General features: G+C 46.1%; 3 protein-coding genes across 24 annotated transcripts; 1 reads left to right on the top strand and 2 right to left on the bottom strand.

Annotated features, from left to right (window-relative positions):
* Positions 1–199: 199 nt before the first annotated feature.
* CMC4 (C-X9-C motif containing 4) lies at positions 200–8,920 on the bottom strand. 19 transcript variants are annotated; one of them, XR_013775981.1, is made up of 10 exons: positions 8,699–8,920; positions 8,374–8,428; positions 7,044–7,172; positions 6,205–6,315; positions 5,260–6,119; positions 4,994–5,164; positions 4,789–4,840; positions 4,524–4,707; positions 3,544–3,610; positions 200–1,806 (listed from the first exon to the last, which is right to left on the bottom strand). XR_013775981.1 is itself a non-coding variant. In XM_079318829.1 (7 exons), the coding sequence occupies exons 4-7, from the start codon at positions 5,295–5,297 to the stop codon at positions 1,637–1,639; spliced, it is 327 nt and encodes a 108-aa protein (XP_079174955.1). In that variant the 5' UTR covers positions 5,298–6,315; positions 7,044–7,172; positions 8,374–8,428; positions 8,699–8,920; the 3' UTR covers positions 200–1,636. The 19 variants fall into 19 exon arrangements, 11 of the variants coding, with proteins under 11 accessions (XP_079174955.1, XP_079174956.1, XP_079174946.1 ...); XR_013775979.1 differs by having other exon boundaries at positions 5,260–6,315; XR_013775982.1 differs by lacking the exon at positions 6,205–6,315 and having other exon boundaries at positions 5,260–6,164.
* Positions 8,921–9,051: 131 nt separating this feature from the next.
* Positions 9,052–16,749, top strand: BRCC3 (BRCA1/BRCA2-containing complex subunit 3). Of its 2 annotated transcripts, XR_013775972.1 has the most exons (9): positions 9,052–9,203; positions 9,417–9,537; positions 10,085–10,171; positions 10,805–10,893; positions 11,424–11,479; positions 11,953–12,084; positions 12,436–12,479; positions 13,133–13,376; positions 16,612–16,749. XR_013775972.1 is itself a non-coding variant. In XM_079318811.1 (8 exons), the coding sequence occupies exons 1-8, from the start codon at positions 9,099–9,101 to the stop codon at positions 13,282–13,284; spliced, it is 786 nt and encodes a 261-aa protein (XP_079174937.1). In that variant the 5' UTR covers positions 9,052–9,098; the 3' UTR covers positions 13,285–13,961. The 2 variants fall into 2 exon arrangements, 1 of the variants encoding a protein (XP_079174937.1); XM_079318811.1 differs by lacking the exon at positions 16,612–16,749 and having other exon boundaries at positions 13,133–13,961.
* On the bottom strand, positions 14,441–22,926 carry GCNA (germ cell nuclear acidic peptidase). 3 transcript variants are annotated; one of them, XM_079318778.1, is made up of 11 exons: positions 22,687–22,926; positions 22,399–22,445; positions 21,825–21,868; positions 21,340–21,391; positions 20,910–20,983; positions 20,316–20,753; positions 19,824–19,995; positions 18,661–18,805; positions 17,657–17,789; positions 16,561–16,765; positions 14,441–15,681 (listed from the first exon to the last, which is right to left on the bottom strand). In XM_079318778.1, exons 1-11 carry the CDS (start codon positions 22,909–22,911, stop codon positions 15,429–15,431), a joined length of 1,788 nt encoding a protein of 595 aa, XP_079174904.1. In that variant the 5' UTR covers positions 22,912–22,926; the 3' UTR covers positions 14,441–15,428. The 3 variants fall into 3 exon arrangements, with proteins under 3 accessions (XP_079174904.1, XP_079174905.1, XP_079174906.1); XM_079318779.1 differs by lacking the exon at positions 22,399–22,445 and having other exon boundaries at positions 21,825–21,871; positions 22,687–22,906; XM_079318780.1 differs by lacking the exon at positions 22,399–22,445 and having other exon boundaries at positions 22,687–22,906.
* Positions 22,927–22,995: the final 69 nt, after the last annotated feature.

The following is a 22,995-nucleotide window of genomic DNA, read 5'->3' as shown; positions in this document are numbered from 1 at the left end:
CAGAAGCCTACATATATATATATATATATATATATTATCATCTATTAATGACTTTTTTGCCACTGTTCATGCTCAGATAGGGCAAAAGAGAAAAATGAGCTATATGTCAGTGTTTGAGGTGTTTCACAACATTGTCATAATTTTTTCCTATTTTTCAGGGACACTAAACTCCCTATTTTCTCTTAAGGGTTTTTTCTTGGAGGGGGAGGACATTGGGAGGGGAAGACAAGCCCTAAATGATTCTGCTCTTCAGCCCCAGTTACAAAAATATCAAGCAGCTTCTATTTAAATATGACCACACGTGGTCCTGGGCTGTGAAGAGCAGCCAAGCCTGCCTGGCTTGCAGCTCAACAAACAACCAGAGACCACAATTTGTTCCAGTCGTTTATTTTGTACCATGGTATTTCAGAGCAGTGAATACAGATGGTTTGCTCTTCTAGGCTTCAGTACACACAACTATTGTGCCTAGACCTCAGTGGTTTATAGAAGCTCTATTTCATAAGTAAGTTGTACTTGATCACAGCACAAAAGTCCTTTACGGCTAGATCTAATACAGAGTTAGGGCTAGTGGGTTGGGAGCCTGGTATGTGGGTGCCTGGACTCCTGCTACAGGGGACAGCGAGACAGGCAGCTCTGAAGGGTGGTGCAGGAACCTGTCTATGAGCTCTTCCTACAGGTCACAGGAAATTCTGCTGCATGGCCGAGAGCTTCTGGAAAGCCATCTCACCTGGGGTCCAGACAAAGCCTGCTTGGGAGTGAGTCTGGAATGCTGTGTGGAAAATAACTGCCTACAACTGCTTGTTGAGTAAGCAGCACCTAAGTCAGTTCTTGGATCTAGCCCAGGGCTCTGTGACAGGCCTTTGGGTATCAGCAGTTTTAACTGGACTTAGATTGAAAGCATATTGCTTAAAGGTGTTCAATTAGACATAAATTTATAAATTTTGTATCAACAGTCAAATCTTTCAAATGAATATTGCTTTTTTAAAAAAATACTCTATCCCTGTAGCAATCCCTGAAATAATACTCCTGTAACATCTTTATCATGCAAATAGCAGCGTGTAGGCAATTCAAATATAAAAGAAACAACTCTGTCCAGTGGAAAAGTGAGGCACTTGGGCAAAGTGACTTATAGTCACTCATGGTCTATACAAGACTTACAAACAATCACCAGACCTGATTCTCATCCTTGAGCTTGAACCACTGGACAGGCAAATGTTGTCTTGAACTACTGCATGGTGGCAGCAATACCTTTGTTGTGTCAAGATGGGTTTGTTTCATGTTTAAACTCACTCTTCTGAGCTCATTTCCTGTACCTCTCACTCCAGAAGCCAGAATAACTCGGTTCCAATTCTCCATTTTTAGAGCAAGGATGGATTAGAGTAAGGTAAGCATCCTAAAAACATCAAGTTGACATTTCACAGGTGTGATGCAGAGGCAACATAGATCATGTTTTCATACGGAAAATAAAGTTTGTTAACCAGGCCATATGTTGGTACTGTGTAATGCTTTTTGGTGTGCTGAACGGTGTGTTCCAGGAGCAATCTGGCTTTTCTGAAAGTCTAAAGAAGGCTTGAAAAAACACACACGAGCTCTTCAAGTGAGTCCATGCTCCAGCATCTGCTGGAGCTGCATTGTGTTACTGAGGTGGTGGGGAAAATCCTTCTGCAGTCAACTTAACCTTTTCTCTCTCCCTTTCTTCTCTCTCAAACCCTGAACAACAGACGGATCTGCCCTTGGGGTACCGAGCGCAGCATTTCCGCATCTCCTGAAGCACAGCTTCACACCTGGACTCCAGGTAGTTGTTCTCTGGAAAATAAGGAGGAGACACCAGGTCTGCAGAGAAGGACAGGCTTTGTTCCCTGAGGGAGCACACCCAGCCCAGCTCTGCAGCTGCTTACAAACATTCCATCATTTTCTTGCTCACAAAAACCTCTCTTTAGTTCCAGCTATCTAAAGCTGTGGCCAGAGCTCTTGGAGAGGAGACCTGCAGAGACTGAGTCTGGTTTGAGTTTAGAACCATCTGCCTGTCTGCCCAGAAACACAGGGCATGCAGAGCCACCTGCTCTGCCTTGGATGAGCTCTGCAACCATTACACAGCTGTACTCACATCCACACTGACTTTTAAAAGGCTAAAAGCAGCAAGAGCAGCATAATGTGAGACACAGAACACCCATGGAGAGCCCAGAAAGCAGCAGCAAACATCTTCTGGTTAATAAGCAAACCACACTGCTGTGATCACTGGGCTATGAATTTCCTGACTGGGTTGGTGGGTGAGCTGCAACACAAACACAGAGATCACCCCTGAGAAGAAGGTTGTGGTGATGTCTGCAAGCTGGCAGCCCAGGAGGCATGGCAGGCCCTTGGAGAGGAGAGCTGATCTCTCCCTGCCATAACCTGCAGCTGATGAGTGCTCCAAGGCTCTCCTAACTGTCTCTCTGCCTTTGCAGCTTTATTTCTAAAACTGTAGCTATGTACAGGCACAACATTATCTGTCAAGAATGCATTCCTGAAAGTCACACACAGATAGGAAAATACAAAAGAGATTTACAGCAGGCATTCAGTCTCAGAGAGGAAGCAGCAAGATCTTTCGGAAAAATGACTTTTCAGAAGTCAGCATCTCTCAAAGGTCCAGTTCCTACCCTCCCACATCACACACTGGGTGCAGTGACTGTGCATTCCACAGTTAAGGCTCTGTACTTTAATTTTTACAGGGGAAAATTGCTTTGCTTTCTGTCAACTCAGCTGTTTCATCTGTGCACATCAGACAACTCCACAGCACCATACGTGAACAGCAGCTCATGAACTCCAAAATGACAGCTTGAGCAGCAGTGAGTGAAGTGTACATGCAGCAAAGAGCTTCTCTGCCAGCACTTAACCATTCAGATCAACACTGTACACAAATCTACACAGGCAGAACACTTGGAATAACTTTCACAAATGTTATAGTAAGTTATAAATGTTAAAAAAAGAACATTGTCACACCATCAGCTTAAAGTACAGTACTACAGGGAAAGTAGTCCTTTGTGTGAGAATGCTCCAAACCATGAGGACAATAAAAGTCTCTAGACAAATGCTGGGGACATGAAGACCATCTCATACCACCTCATAGATCATCTAACCTGTTTCTGACAGACTTCTGTCTCACCTGCTCTTGAAACACCTCTGGAGCAGCTCTGCAGTCTTCTCATACATTCCACCTACTCCCTCACAAACCACACTGTAACAGAGCTTATTATAATGTCTAGCTCTCCCTGCCCACAACTGAGTCCCAAAAATACACCTGGGATCTCACTGCCAGCATGGAGAACACTACAAGCACATTACTGTTACTAATGCTCTGCTTTATACTAAAGATGTCTCATTATTTACAATTAAGCACAGAGCTATTCTATTAAAATCAGAGATTATAATTTTGTTCATTTTGCAACCAGGCAATGCTAATGTGCTTCATTCCTTCTCAAGGTGAAGGAACAACAAGCTTAAGTCAAAAGAATTAAATTCCACCAAAAATCAAGACATAAAAGACAAAATGACATTTGGTACCTTGCAAGCATTTCTGTATTTCACAGGCTTGTTTCTGGCAGGGATCCTTCCGGGACATGTTGAAGAACTAAAATGATAGGAAAATGTTACTGTAGGTCAAGGTTCTTTTCAGGGGGTGGGGGAAAGACAATGTCCTACAGCCACATCTTTCAAGAGCCCCCAGTTTCCCCCACTGTCATAATTCAGGAAACATCTACTGCTGCTTGCAGGTGCCTGCCAACATACACAAGAACTCTCTGTGTCTGACTAAAAGATGATGATGAGGACAATGAATAGGGGAAGTTTTATGTCACTAAGTTTAAAAGCCTTTTTCTTTTCTCTAGTTAAAATGTGTCCTTTTCCCAAAGATTCCAGAAGATATTCAAATTAACATGGCTGACTAAATTTAAGAGTTTTCTATCTCTAGACCTTATACTCATGTTTATGTGAAATCCACCTCTGTGAGCTTTACACAATCAATGATTTGGTGGCAAGTCATAGAACTGCAGCTAGAGAAGGCATTTAAAAAAATAATCAACCAGACAACTCAGTTGTGTGCATGCTATAAAGCCAACAAGAAGGGCTTTTTTCATTGTGTTTCAGAAGAAAGTCTCTTGGAAACCATCTCCCTCTACCCAAAAAAACCCTCAACCAGATTGGAGGACAGCTCCATCTTGTTTAAATCCAATGGAAAAGGATTTCAGACACTCAAGCTGATTTTTCTGCAGCTGTGACACCTGTATCAGTGTAAGATTAAAAGCCAAGCAAAAGCTGGTGGTACCAGTAGTTGAATGGGAGACCTCTAAGGAAAAACCAGTGTCACTGAAAGTGGTGGTGAGACTGAACCCTCTGAGCCACAGTTCAGCCTCTGCTCAGAGCTGGGAGCTGCTGCCTTTCTAGTGTCTGCCAAGTCACCAGCTCACAGCAGTTTCCAGTATCACTAGGGCATTATTTGCAGGATCCTGGCCAAATTCCACTTGGGGCAATTACATTCTGCCTACCTAGAACTCCCCCTGATGTTTCACTTGGTCACAATACTCCTCTTCACTGCCTGTCCTAAACTCTTGTGTGATGTTGCTGTGTGTTGCTTAACTGCTTCCACCTCAAAAGGTGGCTGCATTTCAGTGGAGAGAGAACCTTTTATTGTACAAAACAGACAATGGCATCTTCCTAGAGCCACTGCTCCTGAAAGACAAAAATTCGTATTAAAGAAAGACTGGGAGTAAACCGTGCACAGTACAAAGCAGGGGTAATGTCTGCACGTACCAGATTAATCCCCAGGCACGAGTTTAAGCAGCAGTTCTTCAACACCACCAAGCTGTAAGTGACAAGGAAAAGTTCAATACGTCTACAGTTACCGTGGTTGAGCTAATGGACTTCAACAAAATAACAGTCCTCTGTCGTCCCTCAAGGATCTCAAATGACTTCACAAACAGGCATGACTATGGTCTATTGTTGCCACCATCCTTACCATGAGATGGTGCTCTATCTCCCAAACGCGAGAGTTACTATCCCTGTACTGCTCACCCTGGGACAGCTGCCACATGTGAGGCAGCCGGGATGGGGGGAGCTGGCTGGGTCGCAGCGCCTCACCCAGGGGAACCTGAACTCTTTGGATCCGAGCCCTCAGCATACCTTCCTCCTGGGGGAGAGTAACAAACAGAGCACGCAGTTACTGGCAGAGGCACCTGCAACAGCAATGCTACAAGCACGGGGAAGCTCAAAGCGCACACTTGCCTCTTCTGCAGCCACGAGCCAGGTTTTGCGGTGCTCATCGCAGTAAACCCCCACGCGCCGCACCCAGAGCCGCACGGGAGGAGCGCCAGCCTCCCCTCCCTGCGCCATCCCTCCGCGGCTCAGCTGCACGGCATCGGCCCGCGGGCTGCACGCCTGCTGCCTTGAGCTCCCAGCACATTCACCGAGCTCCCGGAGCCGGCAGACAGGTGGTGTCTGACTCCTCGGATGAGATGCTACGTGTGGAGATGTCCCTAAAAGTCAGCTCGGGAGGCTGAGGTGGTGCCTAAGCCAGAGGAAACGTCAGGCCACGTCGTACACGGGGACACGCGTGTTAGGTGGCATTGGTAAGGCATTCTGGGGCAAAGGTGCTATTGGTACAAAGTTAAACCCTGTGAGTATTGGCTTTGCTCATTCCACTAACAGTCCTATTAACAGTCTTTGTGTAAAACGGGGGGTAAAAGTGAGGTGGTTTAAATCCCAAAAGCAAAACTCGTGACCAGCAGCGAGGTGAGCTTAACAGGAACGAAGATCAGTCTGGAGACAAAGCATGGAACTCGGTGTGCAGGACTCTCATCTTTGGAGCTCGCAGAGCTGTCGGGGTGCAGGGTCCTTTGTCTCATCTCTCAGGGCTGGCAGCACTGTCCATTCACACCCAAACTCCTCGGGAGCAGCATTCAGGACTGCGTTGCTCAGCTTTTGGCTAGTCACAGAGAGCCACCAAGGCGGGCAGAGGAGCTTGGGGCATTGAGGTGGTTTCTGCTACTGTAACTTTTGTTTAACAGCACGTTTATCTGTGTGCCCCTTAGATCAAGCTGAGCCATTAGCAAATGGAGGTCAGGGGAAATTATTTTCTTTGAACCCTAGAAGAGGTAATCAAAATGGTATAGACAGTCTTCATCCTTTATCTAGGTGTAAAGTAGAACAAAGTTAAGCTGTAACACATACAACATCCTCCTGCTATGAAGCAGATGCAATATTCCTTATCCCAGTGAAACACAGTGGTCTTCTGAAAACTTGCAAGGTTATAAGGCATATTTCAAACAGGAGCAAGAAAATCTGGGTACAAAATAAAGGAGGGAAAGTCAGGGAGAGAAAAAAAAAACAAACTGTTATACACTGGGATGCATATATAACAGAAAATTCTCTTCCATGATGCCTTCCATATCTTACATCAGTGTTTCTCTACCTTTTGAGAACAAAACACCAACCACGGATCAGCCTGAACAACACCATCACAAAGAAAACTTTGAGTGTTCTTTTATTTCTTCTTCTTTTCACCCATTCTGTTTGTTTCCCCGCTTGACGTGCGGGGATGTGTATGTGCCCTACACAAAGCACCACTGTTCTGACAGGCATTCCAAGGAATGCCCCACCAGCTGGATCACTGGCATTTAGAGGAATGTGACAGCAGCCTGACAAGGCCTTTCTGCCATTCTTTTCCTTTCTGCTTTGCCCTAAGCTTCATTACAAATTTAAACCCCTGTGTGGAACTCTGCCCGACAGTGAAATGCAATTGCCACTGATCATTTGCAGTCAGCTGAATGTAATCACCCCAGGTGGAATTTGGCCAGGATACTCTCCTACTCTGCAGTAAACTGCAAAGTGTTCCATCATGATCAGAAATGCCCAAGAACTTGCTTTTACTCTGTTCAAAGCTGGAATTTCTATGGGTCATCATCCCCAGAACCAGAAGGCTCAAGACTGGTTCCAGTAATAGAAAAATACGTCTCAGTAAGTGAGCTGTAAGTAGACCCTCCTGGAAGGTCTCCTATCCAAATACTGACCTGGTTCAGCCTGGCTGAACTACAGGTAGGCAGACTAAAGCACAAAATGCACATTTGTGTTCATGGTTGAGTAGAGATTGCAGCGATGACAGGTCCAGGACAACAGAACAAGGTCTTGTGCAGAGGACACTGTGCAGAATGGGCAGAGGTTAATGTGTGTTTTCACTCTTTGCCCCAATGATTTGCCCCAAGCTTTCCCAGAACTGCAAAGCTGAAAGGCTCAGCCTGGCCTGTGGACATGCCCAGGCAGTGCCACATGGAAAATCCTGAGGTCAGGCAAAACCGTCGATTGGGTTTGGGGTGGGACAGGAAAGGGGTTTGAGTGGGACAGGAATGGGGTGTCTGCAGCACCCAAACACACCAAAGAAACCACAGAGATTCCACAAGCACACATTCAGACAGTGACCTGAAAACATACAGTGTCTATTTCTGCAGGTTTGATCAGAAAGCAAAAACAAAGCCTGAAGGAAGACATGGGTGGAAGGAGAAAAGAGCTTACTAATATTTTAAACAAGTTTTAAACCTGGATTCTTACACTGCTTGCTTCATGACTTATCAAAAACCCCACCACAACCAACAAAAACCCCAACAGCTCAAATTTGCAGGATTGCAGCATCATCCTTTGAGACTTTAACATTCCCATGAAAACAGCTGTAGAAGGCTGAGGTGTTCCAAGTGTTGTTTTGGGGAGATTCAAATACAAATTCCCACAGACAGGAATAATACTGCTAGATCTTCTGTCCATCTTAGCATCAATCTAAGAAGTTTAACACTGTTCTGGGACCTGGATAGATTTCTCAGCCATAATATATGGATAAATATCAAAATGGCCAGGAGGAGGAATGCAGCTTGTAGTGACGACAATTTATTTGGTTCTAAGTTGGGTACATTAAAATATTTTATGGAAACAGTGACAGAAATTGCTCCAGATGCTGCTTGGACCAGCCCAGAGCTGGAGGCCAGTGTACTGAACAAACTCCACCCTTTATCACCTTCTGTTCTAAAAAGCAACTGGAAGTTCAGCTGCCATTTAGGCACCAAGGAAAAGCTCAGCATTGCTGTGCTGCCACAGTTACAGCCCCCAGAGCAAGGCTGGCCTGTCGGGCCATGGCAGCTGCCTGCACACCTCAGCACGATGGTGCTGAGCCTTCCTGAAAAACCCAGCCCGGCTCAGGAACAGCTCAGGGATCTGATGATATGCTGACTTAAGGGCATGTGGAGACGCTCTAAAGATTCTTCTTGGGGGTTTAGACTCTACTCTGCCTGGAGCAAGCCCCTGTGACTCCACGCTCCGCTCTGCCCGACCTACTGAGGGGTAGCAGATGCTCACCGACCAGCCGGGCAGTCCAGCAGCGTGGGGAGGGCAGGCCGAGCTTTGGTGGGATCTAAAAAAACAGGAAGACAAAAAGACGGACATAATGCGGGGGGAGGCACGCAGAGGGGCGGGGAGAGCGAGGGAAAGGTGCAAGAGCCGGGGCGGGGAGCAGCGGGGCCGAGCGGGGCGGGAAGGGCCGGAGGGGAGGGGGTGTGGTGCGGGCAGGGGCCCGGATCGGCCATGGCGGGGCGGGAGGAGGGCACACGCCGAGCCGGGGCCGCGGGGCTGGCGAGCGGCCGCGGGCGTGAGGCGGCCCCGGGCCGGGCCCGCCATGACCTACCTGCACCCGCGCCGTGACCGCCGCGCCGCGTGCGCCGCGCAAAGCCGTCCCCCGCCCCCCGGACCCGCCGCCTCCCCGCGCCTGCCCGCGGGACCCGGCGGCCGGGCCGCGGGCCGAGCCGAGCCGAGCCGGGCCGGGTTAAGCCGGATCGGGCCGGGCCGTTCCGTTCAGGCCCGGCCCTGCCGCCCCCCGCCGCGCCGCCGCGGGCATCGGCCGCCGCGCGGACCGCGGGCGGAACCCCGGCGCTACCGCTCCCGTGGGCGGCACGGCCTTTCCGCCGCGCCGCACCGCTCGCCTCGGCGGAGGCTGCGGCGATTGGCTGGCGGGGCTCTCGAGCGCCGCTGCTATTGGTCCGTCCGCCGAGGGGGCGGGGCGGGAGCAGGCGGCCGGGATCGGCAAGATGGCGGTGCAGGCGGTGCACCTGGAGGCGGACGCGTTCCTGGTGTGCCTGAACCACGCGCTGAGCACCGAGAAAGAGGAGGTCATGGGGCTCTGCATCGGAGAGGTACCGCCCGCGGAGGGGCGGCCCCGGGGAGGGGCGCGTGGCGGCACCGCTGTCGTGTGCGGCCCAGGGTCGCTCCGGGGAGAGTCGGAGCCCAGAGTCAGGAAAGCGTCCCCTCCTCGTACCCGCGGCACCTTGTGATGCTCCGAGCAGCCGGCCGCGCCCTCGGGTGTTTCTCTAGCAGAGGAATGACTGATTTCCCCTCTGTGCCCTTAGGTTGACACCAGCCGGATCGTCCACATCCATTCTGTGATAATCCTGCGCCGCTCTGACAAGAGGAAAGACCGTGTGGAGATCTCGCCAGAGCAGCTCTCAGCTGCTTCCACTGAAGCAGAGATATCCTTTAGCAGAGAGCAGGCTCGCCAGGGAAGTGCTTTGCCTTAGAGCTCTTTTCACGGGCTGTATTTTAGGCTCTCAGCTGGGAGGGCTGGGCTGGCAGTTGCCTTTCCCTGGAGTCTTTGTTGGTTCCAGCGCTTGCAGAGGAATTGTGTTATAAATTTTTTATCATTGTTTTGTATTTGGTCACAGGTAAAACTGCACTGTGTTTGTGGAGGGGGGTGGCAGTTCAGCAGGGTGGAAGGTGAAAGGTCAGCAAGGCTCCAGGTGCTGCACTGGGGAGCCTCTTCTCCACACACACCCAGGGATGCTGGTTTGGGCAGCTGCTGAAATGTTGTTTGTTTCCACAAATGTTGTTTGTTGTGACTCCTGATGGTGCTGGAGAAGAGGCTCCTATCAGCTCCCTGCACTGTTTCTTATCATTTCTCCAAAGGGATCTGGAATTCTGTTAACTCACAGGGAGCCCTTTTAAAACTCTGGTGATTTCCCTTGTACATCCAGCTCCTTCCTTCGTCTGTTGTTTCCAAAAGCTCCTTGACCCCCACACAGGTTGGCTGAGATGACAGGACGCCCCATGAGGGTGGTGGGCTGGTACCACTCCCACCCCCACATCACTGTGTGGCCTTCACACGTTGGTAAGAGCAGCCCTGGGCTGGGCTCTGGGGAAACTCCCAGCTGTGATCCTGGGACTCAGTCACTGAGCTCCAGAGCTGCACATTCCAACAGTTCTGAGTCTGAAACATTCCCTGATAGGACCAGATTGTCTGGGTGGGCTTCAGGGGCCCCTGCCAGCTCCATTCCTGTGTGTGCTCTCCAAGGGCTCAAACATGACTCAGGAGTCACAGATCAGCTCCTGCTGGTACTGCTGTTCTTACAGATAGAAAAAACAGACCTTGGGTGTGGGGAATAGCAGAAAAAGCTGTGTGGATCCTAGGCTGCTGTGATGATTTCTGACTTCTATGAGTGTTAATGCTGAGCTGAAAACTTTCAAAAGAGCACATGAGTACCTTGTATGTGTTGGACTTCATGGTGACCTGTGGCACCAGGCTGGCTGTGAGATAATTTCTTGGTTTTGTGAGCTCATCTTTAAGATTTGCTCTTTAAGTACATTATAAATTGGATCAAGTTTTTTATTCAAATTCAAGTCACACAGAGTAAGGATGTAAACATAAAATTTGTGACATTTGTCACCAGGTCACCCTTCAGAAGGTGGCAGATCATTTCCCAGTCCTGCAGTGCAGCTCTCACTCCCATTTCTGTCCCTGCAGATGTCCGTACACAGGCCATGTATCAGATGATGGACCAAGGGTTTGTAGGGCTGATTTTTTCCTGCTTCATTGAGGACAAGAACACCAAGGTAGGCAATTTAAAAATGGCAACAGACCTTCCAGGGGGTCATGAGAAACATGAGGGCAGAGCTGAAGCCCTTGGTGCAGCCTGCAGGGAGGGCAGAGCTGTGCTGGGAGCACATGGAAAGCACAGTGGGAATGGTTTGGATGGTGATCCAAGGGCAGGAGAGCAAGTGATGGTTGCTCTGTGCTGTCCCACAGCCCAGGGGGGCTGCAGCTGCTGCAGAATGTGCTCTGAAATGGGCCAGGGCTCTTCCCTCAGGTGTCCAGCCCAGCACACACAGCTCTGCCCCTCTTCCTGCCTCTCCAGGAGCTGTAGCTGTCATGTGAGATAAGCTGACACTCAGGTCTAGGCTGTCCAGGCAGCTGCTGCTTAAGAGTTTTTTCATCAGTAAAGGGTTTATCAATGTGTGCTTTAAGCACCTCCAGCAAGAAAATCACAGGAAAACATCTGGAATTCTGTTGAAAGCTTCCTAAAGGAATGTGTGGTTTTAGATGTCTTTTGCCTTTGGAACCTGACTTTTGCTGTCTCTCTTAGACAGGCAGAATTCTCTATACCTGTTTCCAGTCTATTCAGGCCCAGAAGAGCTCAGAGTGAGTACAGCAGAAGAATATTATGTCTGATTGTATTTTGTCTTGTCTCTCCTTTCTCTGGCTCTCTCTAATAAGAGGAGCAAATGTACAGAGATGCCTGCACAGGGTTTCCTGACTTATGCTCATGCAGGCTGCTGGAAGAGAATTTAAAGATTAGGAGTGATTAGTTTAGCCTAGATAATTTATTCTTTAAAGATTTGCTGAGGTCAGGATGGGGATTTGTCCTGCAATTCATTGTGTAGCAGCACCATCTTTTTGCTTCCAGCTCTAGAGGTCGAGCCCTCAGGTTTGCACCTTACAATTAAAATTCAAGACAAGTATGTGGATATAAAATGCTTCCCTTTCCCTGTCAGCTCAGGCATGTGTTCCCAGAAGTGGATGTGCAGCACTGCCAGGCCTTGGGCAGACAGTTGCAAGGTTGTAGAAGTAATTTTTTTGTTCTCTGCTTTTAATTATATCTCATACCCTTCTAGATACGAAAGGATTGAAATTCCCATTCATGTTGTCCCTCATGAAACCATTGGGAAAGTGTGTCTGGAATCAGCTGTGGAGCTGCCCAAGATCCTTTGCCAAGAAGAGCAGGATGCCTACAGGAGAATTCACAGGTAACAGCCCTGGGGCTCTGCCCCTCTCCAGGGCTGTCTTTGCTGACATGTTCTACTGTTGCTGTTCTTGGACTACCAAACCCTTAGCAAAGCTGTAGAAATTAAGGACTAGCAGCTCCTGTGCCTCTCTAGAACTTACTGAAGTCTGTAGTCTGGGGTTAGCAGCAGAATGTTCAGGTTTTGTGATCACAGGTTGTTATCTCTGTGAATGTGCAGGGCTTCAGCAGGTGAAGAGGTTTAGGTGTACCTGTGGTCTGGGCAGTCATTCATGGGCAGGTGTTTTTACAGTCTGCGTTTAATACACAATTCCTGCTGTCTTGGCTCTAATCTGCTTTCTTTTCCTTCCCTTAGCCTCACCCATCTTGACTCTGTAACCAAGATCCATAATGGCTCAGGTAAGGATTCCATTCTTGCATGTGACAATCAAGGGTGCTGCTCCCAGAATCAAAACGGTGGAATTTTGTTACATAGGAACCAAATTATAACTAGGAACCTAAAATAAAAACTTCAAAAGCTGTAAAACACCCTAATCCTGGGGTTCATGAACATTAGGCTTTGTAGAATTGGTTTAGATTACGAAAAGACTTTGGGGTTTGGGGGCTTGGTTTGTTTAGGTTGTTTTTTCTATTGGAATAGGACAGGGGATTTGTTGAGTGTTAAAGAAGTGTCTGGCTGGCCTGCAGGCACACTTCTCTTTCCTGACACTTCATAGGTGTGACATGGGTGTGACATCTTTCCTTTTGCCACTGTGATGGGGTGAATCCTAATCCCACTTCTGTTCCAAGTTTATTACCCCATTGTCCATTCTCATACGTTTAGGGAATGAGGCATTCTGTGATGCTTCTAAATTTAGAAATCAATTAGCATCAGTGATTAGCTGTGTGCAGATTTTCATCATAGGTCTGTCACCCCTGCCTGAAATGGTGTTTCCTGCCTGTGCAGATCTGTGGTTGCCATGGCCAGGATGCTGGAAGGTTTCCTTGGCTTTGGGGGTGTTGCAACACACTTTGTGTGTTGCCCTGGCCTGATGTGTTGTTGCTTTTTGCAGTGTTCACAAAGAACCTCTGCAGCCAAATGTCTGCCATCAGTGGGCCCCTGCTGCAGTGGCTCGAGGACAGACTGGAGCAGAACAAACAGCGTGTGCAGGAGCTGCAGCAGGAGAAGGAGCAGCTGCTGGAGGAACTTGCTGCTTTAGAGTGAGGAGGAAATGCAGACCCTTCAGGAAAGTGACATGAAAAAATCTTCAAGAACTACTCCAGGCTGAAGGGTGGCCCTGTGTTGCCTCAGTGAAGGTACTGGCTGTGCCTCTTCTCTTGCAGCAAAGAGCACAGCTCCAGGATCAGGACTTTACCTGCCCCAGCTTGGTGCAAAGGTGTGCTGTGTCTGCAGTTGCTGCACTTCTGTCTCAGTGGTGGGGCTGGGCAGCACCTGGACTCCTGTTCTGGAAGACACACACCTAGGGAACCTGTTGTTTCTCCCTCTGTATTTTGACAGAAGTCCTACTGCTTTACTTTTATTCCAGGAGCCTGGAACACAAGGGTTAGAGGGGAAAAGTGTGTCCCTGCTGTCATACCTAATGCTGCCACCTTCTGCCTTCTCTTAGTAGCTATATTTGACCATGATCTTATATCTGGTAATGTTCTGGATTACTGGTCATTAACCCAGGCAGATTAGAGGTGGGAGGGAAGCCTGGGAACAGACCTGGAAGATCTTTGACATAGGACCTGTGTTCAGCATATGTCAAACCAAATAAAAAATTCCAAAGCTAGAGCTGTTTGGAATAGAAATGAAATGAATGCTAAAAAGTGCCAGTGCCTGCATTTTCTGGTCAGTCTGTGTTCTCTTACTCCATGCAGTGCTGGTGTGTGCCCAGCACTGAGGTTCTCTAGAAAATGACCTGTTTCTGCTGGCTCAGTGAGAGGACTGTGGTTTCTTCCCAGAGGAAGGAAGGTTAAGATGCTGGGCAGAGAACTCATAGATACTCAAGTCTGACATTCTTTCATGCTGAACTTAACTGCAGAAATTTCTTAAGACTGGAACAAAGCAGCTGTTGTCAAATTAATGCCTTTAAATGTTCTTGCTGTTGCATTTCACAGCATCTGCCATTGTGTACATCCTCATCTGTGGTGTGAATCTGTCTCATGTGAGCAAAGGATGGAACAATGACAGTGACAGAGCTGAGGCAGAGGCACTCCCTGCCAGTGCCAGCCAGTATTGATTAGCAGCTGTAAAGTGCTGTCAGATGTGGAAGCCCCATAACCCCATTGTTTTGTCTGACTTGACTTTTCAATCTTTCTACATTTCTACTGACAAATCCCCTTTGTAGAACTTCCTTGAAGTAAATTGCTCACTACTGTTTTCCTCAGAAGTGCTGTGAACAGTAATTAATCAGTTTTTGAATGGTCAGTGGTTTTGTGCTGTTGTTTTTGCTATTGGTTTCTAGTTCCAGTGCTCACCTTTCTCATTTCTAGAGAAGGGAGGGTGGTGCCTCAGTGCCCCTAGGCTTGATGAGGGCTCCTGGGAGATGACCCAACAGCCCTGGGTCTCCTGGAATGGGCATCCTTGGATTGCAATCCCTGTGACCAAAGGATGTTAAATGACTGTGCTGATCACAGCCAGGAGAGCTGGGTTGATACCAGGGTTCTGTATTCCTACACAGCCATGATTAAACTGAAACAAAGCAGCCTGGTTCATTGCAAGAGTTTGATACAAAATGGCATTTATTGATTATCAAATTTATTAAGCCCCTGAGCAATTTGCTTTCAGAAGACACAAATACTGTAACACATATTCAGTTGCATTTTACATGAAAGCCTTAAGCCACGACAAGATCTCCTCATTCTGTGGGGGCAAGTGAATCTGCTTTCCCCAACCTGACCACCTGCATCTATTTTAGTTTCTATTAAATCTCAGTGATAGAGGTATACTACATGCAAATTCAATCAAAGAGCTTCAATCTTACTGAGGACTAAAGGGCTTTGGAGAAACTCGCATATTCTGTTAATGGATTTAAGGCACCATCTAACTACCACTTAATTTTAATAAAAACAGCCAAGGATCACTCAGGTATGCCCCTTCTCCTGCCTTAGAGTTAGTTACTCAGAGTCAGGGGACTTGGGCTGGTGGGCCTGGACTTTCTTGCCTCTGGCAATCCCAGCCAGAGGCACACCAAGCAGTTCTTCAGCACACACAGAGTCTACAGCGTATCAGCTGCCCAGATGAAACAGTAAATCCCTTACTCATTAGAGTCACTGAAGACATGCTCTGTGTAAGTGCTGCTCAGAACTTTTACTACTCTCTATACAAAATTTAAGTGGCACCAAGAAAGGAGGTATATTGAGATATTAAAAGCAATCTTCCACCTTGGTTTTCAAAGCAAAATCAGCACTGAGCTTCCTCATGACCTCTGCATGACTCAGCCCGTGCTGCTCTCTCTTAGCAAGTCCATAGTTTTCCTTCACATACTTGGCAAAGGGAGTGAGCTGTGTCCTGGCAGGGGTGCCCCCCTTGGCCAGGGGCTGCCTGAGGAGCAGCTGCCCCCCGCAGAAGGCGCACACGAACCGCGCCGTGTCCAGGGACCGCGAGTGCCGCCCGATCCTGCAAGGCAAAAACAAACACCTGCATGGCACAGGACTCTCAGGAAAGGGCTCCTTTCTCTGCTGCTCGGGTCAGATTTCTCAGGCAGTATTTAGAACAGGGAGCAAACAGTACATCACACAATGGTACAATCAAATCTCTGTTATACTTCTCTACCCTGAACCTGTTCCACTTGGTTCCTTTGTGCCTTCTACTCTCAGCCTACCAGTATGAAGTGCTACATTTCCAAATACCTCCACAAGACATGTATCAACTGCCCCTTGGAGTTTCTCCTCAAACACATCAACTAAAAAAGGAAAAAAATCTTCTGAATGCTCTGTTGCATCTAAGCAACTACTGCATTGCACAGTCCTAATAAACATTTGAGGATATGTGGTATGTTTCCTTCCAGTACTTCTAGGAGTCATATACAATCCTGAGGTTAAAAAAAAGCCGTAAATTGTGTCATTACAGGCTGTGTCCTAGTGTCAATCCTTCCCATCAGAGTGCTGCTCACATCTGTGAGGTTGCAGTTATAATTTAAAGTCATTAAGAATTAAAGCTGGAAGCTTCCTCTAGTTTTATCTAGTATCTAATCACTATCAAGTATCCTATGCCCAGTTTTTATGGGGATTTGTTCCTTCAAAGCTTATGAATCTTACTGCTTCCCAAAGACCTTCCCTTATCACCAGTGGCCCTCAGATGACATTTCAGCCTGTCCTGACCTCTGAACTAGAAATGAAACTACCTGGAATCACATACTGAGGTCCCGTGGGCTCTGGAAAACATCAGAGTATCCAAACTGCTTTAAAATTTCAGAGAACCCTGATTTCCAGACACACAGACTGACAAGTTAGAAAATTAATACACAGTTACATGCAAGATGAAAACATCACTCACGTAGCTTTGCAGCGAACACACTCATAGGTGAATTTGTAATTAATTTCATAGCTGTGGCAGCGTGTCACCACTGGCAGCTCTGGATGAGTTAGAGCTGATTTGTTGGCATAGAACCGCCAGAAGCGGCCGTGGCCGTCCCGGACGCCGCTGATGAGCCAGGTGGCTGCGTGGCAAACCTCATGGATCAGCGTGTCCCGAAGGCGATCTGGTAAAGCAAAGACAAACAGCACTCAGGTGTGGGGAAAAACACACTCACCTTTGCTCACTGCTTTAGGCCTCTGGCATTCATTCTGTATTAAGGTACAAGTATTATTTGGAAGGTTAGAACTACCAATGTCTTGGTAAGATGAAAGGCTCCTAAACAAGGTTTTACTCGCTGCATTTCCAGTTTTGTGATCAGCCCCAATTCTGCATCCTAGTTATTCCCCCACACACCTCATCTGTTTGGGTTCTTTTGGTTGGTTGGTTGGTTGGTTGGTAAAGCTGCCCCATCCCTGGAAGTGTTTAAGGCCAGGTTGGGCAGAGCTTGGAGAAACCAGTTCTAGTGGAAGGTGTGCCTGCCCACTTCAGGGAGTTGGTACAAGATGGTTTTCAAGATCCCTGTCAGTCCAAACCATGTCACGATTCACTTTCCCATATTGGGAGGGGATGAGGGAGAAGTAAATCACAGTACCACATAATGGAACTTAATTTGGCACTGACCTGTCTTTATTCCAGCTTTAAATAATACCAACAAGGTGTCTTGCTGTGATGGAATAAAGTCAAATTTTAGACTGCCATTATAACACAGAATTAGAGTAACACCATGCCTATAGGTCTTCCAATAAAAAAATTAAAAAAAATACTGCAGTTAGTGTGACTACATCTCTATTCTCACATTTTGTATATTTGCCCAGCCTCTTAGAAGGGCTCTGGAATGTGGATAAATCCATTCATGTATTTATTTATTTATACAAGACAATATGAAATTTCAAAGCCAGCTTCAGTTCCAAATCTCTTAATCATCAGATTTATGTTTTTATCTCTAAAACTTGCTTCCTCAAAGAAGAATCAACACATCCTCAAAAACAATCCACACACCCTTTCTTTGACCTACCTGCAGAGTCACAGACTTTCTCAGAGAGTTCAATGCGAGCGTAACGTTTCCCTTCTTCCCTCTGCCCTGTTACACAATACCCTGCTGTCTTTCTCATTTTCTTATTCCAGATTATTTCCATGTTCTCTGGTAACTGAAAAACAAAACAGTGCATGTATTCTCCCCTCTCCTATCTCTCCTCTTACCTTCTGGCCCTCTGGCTTTCCCTTGTATCTACTGCAAAGCCAGTGCAGGATGTCTCTCTTGGTGCCCTTAACACTTCAGATGCCAACTCCCCTCCTTGGCTTCTTATTCCCACCATCAGTTTTTCTGTAACCAACAATGGGAGTTTCACAATGCAGGGTGAGACAAAAGTCCTTGGTTCCTCTATTCTACCTCCAAGTACCTCAAGGTACAGGGCTGAAGCACTGGGCAGTAAGATTTTCTGCTTCAGCAATACTGAGTCTGTTCAGTTCAGTTTCCTGTGAAATCATGACCTCAGCCTGTCAGCTCAACAGTGTTTTCTCCATAATAAAAACACTTTCCTTCCTGGGAAAAATCCCATTGGAATTACTGAGGGCAGTACCCTTCCTTTCAAGGATACTTCTCACCACAGGAGAGTCCCCAATATCCCAGATGATGATCCCAGGTCAAGACATCAGTTCTCTGAAACTGAACCTTGAATTTGAAACACAACTTGCAGCTTTATGCTCACCCTAAAGTGTGATTTGAAGGATCACCTTTTTAATCTCTTCCAAAAGGCAGACATGAACATCCAACAGGAAGGAATAAAGACTACATGCAGCATTTCCATTACATCTGGGAAAGCAAAGCCAAGCTGAAAAGTGCTGCTTCATGCTGGTGACCAACCCCTCTGGAAGAAATTGCTTGGAACTAATTCAAACATAACCCATTGCTAAAAAGCTTAATTTCTACAATCTGAAGAGGATAAAGAGCAATCACATCAAAAAGTGAAAACATATTAACCAACATTTTAGAATGTTAGTTCTTATTTTGAAACCAACCTTTTGTTCAAAGATGGTAGTATTAAACAGGTTGTAGAGCTTCTGGGCCAGCTCCTCTTTATTTCTCTTGAAATATTTCACATACTGGGAAGCTGGATTTGAAAGATCTTGCAAGAAACAACCAGGCACTGAGCATACCCTGACCCTGCAAGAAAAGCCATTAAGGAGTTTGCTGAAATACAGAGATATGGAAAAGTACAGGGAAAAAAAGTGGCCACCTGAAAGCCAATAAAGATCTCAGGGATGCTTCAAGTGGCATAAATCTCTCCTGACTCTTTCCATCAGCTTGCCCTCATGAGACCCATGACTGTCCCCTTCCCCCTCTGAGGACATGAAAGGGCAGAGCTCTTGCAACAGTCCTGCAGTTACTTCATTAATTGACAAAATTATGAGGACTCCTCAGACTTTGTGACACAGCAAGCCACACTATACCAAAATTTAATCAATGTATCAACAGCCCTAATGTGATCATCACAATAAAGGTGTATTTTCAGGTCTGTAGAAACAAAGGTAGTCCAAGAATGCTCAGGAATTATTTCAGGGAAAGCATATACTCCACCAGGATTACTAACTCCAATGCTCCAGCATTCTGACAAAGTCTCACCTTTAAAGATATCATTTAAAGGTTTGGTATTGCATACACCATTATAAAATCATTAAAGGAAACAGCATATGGCTAGAAGGCATAACAAGGGCAACTATTAAAAATGAAAACTGCATTATTTTGAAAACCCTAAGCTGCATCCACATAGAGAAGAAGAAACATGAATTCTCCAAGTTATAAGGATACAGATTTTTAAAAAATCAATACACTCTTGTTTAAAAGGCATTAATTACTAATAGAATTAGTTCTGATATCTTTTCAGAGGTAAGCAGCTGGTTATATACAATCTGTAGAACCAGCACATGCTGTACAAAACAAGGAATAGTGAGAGAGATAACATTTAGACAGAAGATTTGTATTTGTCAGATTTATTTGTCATCAATTCCCCTTGGCAGAGATCAGTCATACTGGAGACTGAAAACTCTGGTTTCCAGCTATTCAACCATTAACAAATGCTGAATTACCAGAAGTTTCTAGGTAGCAGAAGAATCACATGACCCTATGCAAAATACTCAGCATCTCTGTCCACCTGTAATTATCCTATGGGAGAAACACTCACCTTCTCTCTGTCTTTGCTGACTGTGAGCAACTGACTGATTCATTCCCAGTAATTCTTGCAGGAGTCCTTATCATGGAAGGTGTTTCTTGAAGTGAAATGGATCTGGGCTTTAGTGTCTTGCCTCCCTCCCCTTTCACAGGCTGTGCATCTTTGCAGGGTGGCTTGATGTTTTCTAGTTCAACAGGAAGAGTCATAGGATTACACAGCACACATTAAAAAAAGAAATCACAGAATCATTAGAAACCACCAAAGGATCCACCAGATTTGCTTTCAGAATAATTTTAAAAACAAAAAGTGCCTACAATGATAAAAACAAGCAACAGTGACAAACTCACATCTTGATAGCACAAGATTACTTTTCTGAATGCCCAAAGTAATTTTTGATTGTACCAAAATGCTCTGCAAGTTGCTGGGCTGTACCTCAGAGGCTGATGCCACACAAATGGAAAGGAGCAGGCAATTGCCACTGCAGGTTAGCTCAGGAGTGCTCACCTGTTGTGCTTGGCTCAAAGACACTTTTGCTGGTGCTTAAGGCTGGTTTTCGGGGTAGACTTCTCTTCTTTATCCGTTCCATTAAAGATTCAAAACTGTCATCTGAGCTATCTGATTCCACCCCTGTACCATGTGCTACTGCCACACTTGGCAATTTATTTTCTGTATTTTCACAGCTTCTTTCTTTCCTTCTAACAAGTAAATCTGGACTGCCTTTGAAAAGTGATCCTTTCTGATTTTGTGGAGGTGAAAGATTTATGCACTTCTGACTCCCTTTTAAGTCTTTCACTCCCTCTTTTTGGTGGTTATTGCATGGAGTTTCTACAAAGACAGAATCTTCAGTGTCACTTGAAGTATCTGGATATTGCAATTCTTGGCAGCAAGTGTTTCTCTTTCCAGGTGTCATCAGCTTTTTTGGGGTCTGAAGATCTTTCTGTGCTGCAATTCAAAAGAAAGAGCTTAAAGTTTTGGGAGTTGCATTTAGGAGACTTGCCTTTGTCTTAACACAGAAGAAAACCCTTGAAAAACAGGAAAGCACAAAGAACAGTAACTTATATATATATATTTTTTTTTTCATTATGGATGATTGCTTACCATTCTTAGTTGTCCTCTTTTTTACTTTCATGTCCAAGAAGAAATCATCTGAGTCATCAATGAAGTCTGTCAAACTAAAAAAAAAGGCAAATTGTGTGGAATAAAGGTAGGAGTAAGCAGAAAAATAGACAGTAAGTTTGCCTTACTAAAACAGCAATCCAAAAAAAGCCACCCAATATAACATTATCAACAGCTTGCAGCAAATGCCACCAACTGCATCCATGAATAGGAATGTCAAGAGCAGCTCCAAATATCCCATTTTACATTTGTCCTGAACATGACTGAAGATGCAACAGTTCTGTCTGCACTCTCTCCTAGCCTGGCCTTTGAATCAATACAACTTTAGATTGTTTTCCTGTATTCTGATTAGTCAATATGATACAGGAAACTACAATATGAAGACAGAAAATTCATTAATGACAGCACCCACCTTGTATCTGCCTTTTTAGAAACAGATTTGGGAGTTTTCAGTCTAGCTAAAACTGAAACAAAAGAAGACTCATTAAGGACAAGGTTTTGTGTCTCTTGTTATGCATTTTTAAAAGTTTGCAACTAGTAAAAATTTGGTCTAAAGTATTTTCAAAAAATAAACACATATAATTCCAACTCTCAATTCCTCATAGCTGGCAGCAGCTTCCTATTCTCTGGAGACTAAAAAGGAAGCAAGTGAGTGACAGGGAACAGACAAAACTGGGGCAGTAAGAAAAATGTAATGCAAGGCAAAAAGAGTCAAACTTGAGGCAATTCAAGAACACTCCCTGTGGCACAGAGACCAAGACTGCACTGCAAGGAGAGAATTACTCTGCAGCAGAAGCAAGGAAAGAAAGTAACATGTAAAAATGCTTCACTATAATTAGACAGAAATGTGTCCTTTTCATACTCCTTCATAACACAAACCAACATGTCATTACTTACAGTTTTCAAATTCATCATCACTGCTGGAAGAGAAGTACAGGGAACTGCTGCAAAAATGAAATGCAGAACTTTAGGTCACAGCAGGATCTGCATCCCCACTGGTCTGAAACACCCATGAATGCTGAGAACTAAAAACACACTGGGAAAAACACTTGAAAGTCCCAAATATGCTGAACTATTTTAACTCTTTATAAAAGCTTCTTTCTTGTTTTACACGTGGTCTATGATCTGTCAGAGAAGTGTGTTATAGTAAGGCTGAAACCTCAGCTCACGCAGCAATGAGTAAGAAGCTGCTTTTGCATAAAATGTGCTTTAATAGAGCTGCCATGAATGTTTAGTAAAACACAGCAGCTGTCATGAAGCTATTTCAAGAGGCAGAATGGAGGCATTACCACCTGGACTGCTATGCCCATGCAAATGTAGAGGCAGCCCACAATACCCAGAGCGAGTTATTTATTTCGTTTTATAGGAGCATGAACCAATCATTACCAACTTCAAAAATACGTTATGAGCTGCTTAAAAAAACAGGAAGATGGACGTCATTTAAACCTTAAAGACTGCAATTCTGTAAAACTATTTGCTAGTACCTAACAACCGCCATAAAACAAACGAGGCCGTAATCTAGAATTATAAATATATATATGTGTATGTACTACATGCCACGTAGTAAGACGTATTTATACATACACACGCACGTTATAAATATATATATATACACACACATACGTATGTATATATACATACATTAGTTTAGATTATACATTAGCTCTAAGTTTTAAAGCTCTCTAAATTAACAATTTAATAAAGATACGTCAGGACACGCGGCTTGGGGCGCTGTTTCCCTCCCCCGGCGCCCCCTCACCTGCCGCCCCGCCAGCGCTGGCTCCCCGCAGAGCCTCTCCCGGGGCTCCTCCCGCCCGAGGCCGGTTCCCCGCTCGCTGCCCGCCGTGCCCCGGGCCCCGGGCCCGCGCGGTGCCGCCACTCCCGCTGGCGGGGCCCCGGGCCTGCTCCGAGCGCGGGGCCCGAGCGCGGCGCCGCTCCCGCCATGGCGCTCGAACGGCCCGCGCACTTCCGGGGCACCGCGCATGCGCACGAGGCCGGAGCCGGCAGCGCGGAAACTCCGCCTGTTGCAACCCAAAATACCCATCTCTGCCCAAACAGCTCCTCGAAA

The sequence above is a fragment of the Erithacus rubecula genome (genome assembly GCF_903797595.1).
Source record: "Erithacus rubecula genome assembly, chromosome: 15".
In the NCBI taxonomy this organism is placed as follows: Eukaryota; Metazoa; Chordata; class Aves; order Passeriformes; family Muscicapidae; genus Erithacus; species Erithacus rubecula.
Note: the sequence above shows the minus strand (reverse complement) of the source record. Positions and strands in the feature narration are given on the sequence as shown.

Coding starts and splice junctions, on each gene's coding strand:
- CMC4 (XM_079318829.1), bottom strand. CDS start 5,297: ATGAGCACCGCAAAACCTGGCTCGTGGCTGCAGAAGAG. Junction 3,611..4,788: donor CGTGCCTGGGGATTAATCTG/GTACGTGCAGAC, acceptor CTATCATTTTAG/TTCTTCAACATGTCCCGGAA. Junction 1,807..3,543: donor AATACAGAAATGCTTGCAAG/GTACCAAATGTC, acceptor CTTATTTTCCAG/AGAACAACTACCTGGAGTCC.
- BRCC3 (XM_079318811.1), top strand. CDS start 9,099: ATGGCGGTGCAGGCGGTGCACCTGGAGGCGGACGCGTTCCTGGTGTGC. Junction 10,172..10,804: donor TGTGTGGCCTTCACACGTTG/GTAAGAGCAGCC, acceptor CTGTCCCTGCAG/ATGTCCGTACACAGGCCATG. Junction 12,480..13,132: donor CAAGATCCATAATGGCTCAG/GTAAGGATTCCA, acceptor TGCTTTTTGCAG/TGTTCACAAAGAACCTCTGC.
- GCNA (XM_079318778.1), bottom strand. CDS start 22,911: ATGCGCGGTGCCCCGGAAGTGCGCGGGCCGTTCGAGCGCCATGGCGGG. Junction 21,392..21,824: donor TGATGATGAATTTGAAAACT/GTAAGTAATGAC, acceptor CTTTTGTTTCAG/TTTTAGCTAGACTGAAAACT. Junction 19,996..20,315: donor CTTTGAGCCAAGCACAACAG/GTGAGCACTCCT, acceptor CTGTTGAACTAG/AAAACATCAAGCCACCCTGC.